At 60.8% G+C, this 2,778-nt stretch overlaps 1 protein-coding gene across 1 annotated transcript in view; it reads left to right on the top strand.

Moving 5' to 3' along the window:
• MOGAT3 (monoacylglycerol O-acyltransferase 3) overlaps positions 1–1,818 on the top strand; it is a 2,961-nt gene extending 1,143 nt beyond the window's left edge. Inside the window, exons 5-7 of the mRNA XM_008049431.1 lie at positions 190–364; positions 1,375–1,577; positions 1,664–1,818. Coding sequence (XP_008047622.1) covers positions 190–364; positions 1,375–1,577; positions 1,664–1,818 — 533 coding nt within the window. The remainder of the gene's footprint in view (positions 1–189; positions 365–1,374; positions 1,578–1,663) is intronic.
• Positions 1,819–2,778: the final 960 nt, after the last annotated feature.

The raw sequence follows: 2,778 nt of genomic DNA, 5'->3' as shown, positions 1-2,778 counted from the left end.
GTCCCCCCCCCCCCAGGACAGGGGCCTGGCCTGTGCACTGGCTGTACTCACAGTAGGCATCTGCGCGTGGCTTCCTCCTGGGGGATGCTGACATGGGATGGGGTTCGCCCTTTCTGCACCGAAAGGTGGGGTGAGGGCCAGAGAGCTTCAGAGGGGGTGGCAAGCGCTTGCACCTCCCCACGCCCACAGGAGCGTGTCCCGTGAGCCGCCGGAGCCTGGACTTCATCCTGTCCCAGCCCCGGCTGGGGCAGGCCGTGGTCATCGTGGTGGGGGGTGCCCAGGAGGCCTTGTATTCGGTCCCAGGGGAGCACTGCCTCACGCTCCGGAGACGAAAAGGCTTCGTGCGCCTGGCCCTGAGGCATGGGTGAGTGGGCCTGCAGGGCATGAGAATGCAGAGCATCTACTGGTAGGCACCCTCTGCTTCTAGGTGCTGCTTCTGCAGGGTTTTCGAGGTGGTGGAGGGCCATGGGGCAGTGGAGACTCCCATACTGGAATTTTATCTAACTTCCAGGAATGCTAGCGCCCACCGGGAGCTTCCTGTTCGCTGTGGGACCACCCTCTCAGCCCCTAGACATCTGGGTCTCTGTAGCGGGGACTGTGTGTCCCCAGAGCCGAGCACTGTGCTCCTACACCTGTAGGCTCGCATCAGCCTCGGGGGCCTTACTCTGTGCCCGTCACAGTGCCCGTGTTCCCCAGGCTACCTCCCACTCCAAGGCCGGCCGTGATGCCCGTGGCACGGCCCTTGGGCTCGGAAGCCCCAGGGTCTCTTTGGGACCTGCTCTCAAAGGCAAGAACTCGCACTTGTTTACCTGGGAAGAGGGCTTCCTTGCCACAGGGTTGGAGAGACTGAATGAGAAAGTGATTACAGTAAGGCCCGAATGATGATGTGTGTTCATTTCTTTTTTTTTTTTTGAGTTGGAGTCTCACTGTCGCCCAGACTGGAGTGCAGTGGCCGCTCCCGGCCACCGCAGCCTCGGCCTGCTGGGCTCTGGCGATCCTTCCGCCTCAGCCTTCCGAGTAGCCGGAATGACAGGCATGCGCTACCACGCCCGGCTGATTTTTTGATTTACTGTAGAGATGAGGTCTCGCTGCCCAGGCGGGTGTCGAACCCGCGGGCTCAGGCAGTCCACTCACCTCAGCCTCCCAAAGGCGCGGGATGACAGGCTGAGCCACCGAGCCCGGCATGTGTGATCATTTCTTAAGCAGTGCGACTCCCTCCTTCCTCCTTCTAGATCTTTCTTTGTAGCCACGTGCATTGTGAGGCCCTAGGAAGTGGCATCATGAGGTGGGGGGGGATTCGAAGCCCCCCGGAGCCTGTTGTGGGGCCGGCTGGCAGCCTGAGCCGCCCTTTTCTCTCCCGCCACCCCCTCCCAGGGCCTCCCTGGTGCCTACATACTCCTTTGGGGAGAACGACATCTTCAGGTACAAGGCTTTTGCCGCAGGCTCCTGGCAGCACCGGTGCCAGACCGCCTTCAAGAAGCTCACGGGCTTCTCTCCTTGCATCTTCTGGGGCCGCGGTCTCTTCTCGGCTGCCTCCTGGGGCCTGCTACCCTTCGCCGTGCCCATCACCACCGTGGGTGAGTGCCTACCCTCGGCGGGAAGGCCGCCAGCGGCCGGGTGGGCGGCGGGCCTCTGGCCCACCGGCGTCTCCCTCTCCCTGTAGTGGGCCGCCCCATCCCCGTGCCCCAGTGCCTCCGCCCCACCGAGGAAGAAGTGGACCGCTATCACTCGCTCTACGTGAAGGCTCTGGAGCAGCTGTTCGAGGAGCACAAGGAGAGCTGTGGTGTTCCCGCCTCGACGCACCTCACCTTCCTCTAGGTCCGCCTCAGGCTCCCGTCGTGCCCAGAGCCCAGCGCCCTGAGCCCTCCCTGGCTGCGTGTTCCACCTCGCCAATAAAAGCCAGTTCTGGAAGTGAGCTTGTCCAGGCATGACCCGTCCGCATCCTGATGTGCGACGGAATTGCTGCCTTAGGTGGGGTCTCCTCCCAGCGGGGCTTAACGCTGTGGCTTACTTAGCCTTCCACAAGTCTCTTCACTGGACTCTGTTTGTCAGTAAAAGCCTCTGCTTACCTAAAAGCTGCCGGGCACCGGGATAGAATTAGCAGCGAGGATGTGCGGAGAAACAGGCTTTGAAGACCGAGTAGAACCACCCACTTAGGCGGAGGTGAAGTGAGGACAGCTGGTGGAACACCATGAATGAAAGTTGAGCTCGGGCCAGGGCCCTCGACAGGGTGGAGGGGTGGAACGACCCCCCGTGTGGAAAAGGTACAGTTAAGTACATAACTTGCTTCTGCACCTCTTCCCCGTTCTTTGTGTTTTCTTGGGGCTTAAACAACGATTTATTTGTCCAGTAGTAAGACCTACTGCAGGTGGCTCATGTCTGTAATCCCAACACTTAGGGAGGCCAAGACAGGAAGATTGCTTGAGGTCAGGAGTCTGAGACCAGCCTGGGCAACATAGTGAGACCCTGCTTTCAAAAGGTGGGGGGTGCTGGGCTGGGTGGCTCAGCCTGTCATCTCGCGCTTTGGGAGGCCGAGGTGAGTGAATTGCCTGAGCCCACGGGCTCCTGACCCGCCTGGGCAACTTGGCGAGACGTCGTCTCTATAATAAATCAAAAAATTATCCGGGCGTGGTAGCGCATGCCTGTAGTGCCAGCTACTTGGAAGGCGGAGGCGGAAGGATCGCCGGAGCCCAGCAGGTCGAGGCTGTGGTGGCCGGGAGCGGCCCCTGCACTCAGTCTGGGCGACAGAGAGAGACTCCAACTAAAAAAAAAAGGGGG

This window comes from Carlito syrichta, unplaced genomic scaffold, assembly GCF_000164805.1.
Source record: "Carlito syrichta isolate Samal-C Ts95f unplaced genomic scaffold, Tarsius_syrichta-2.0.1 Scaffold135601, whole genome shotgun sequence".
NCBI lineage: Eukaryota > Metazoa > Chordata > Mammalia > Primates > Tarsiidae > Carlito > Carlito syrichta.
Note: the sequence above shows the minus strand (reverse complement) of the source record. Positions and strands in the feature narration are given on the sequence as shown.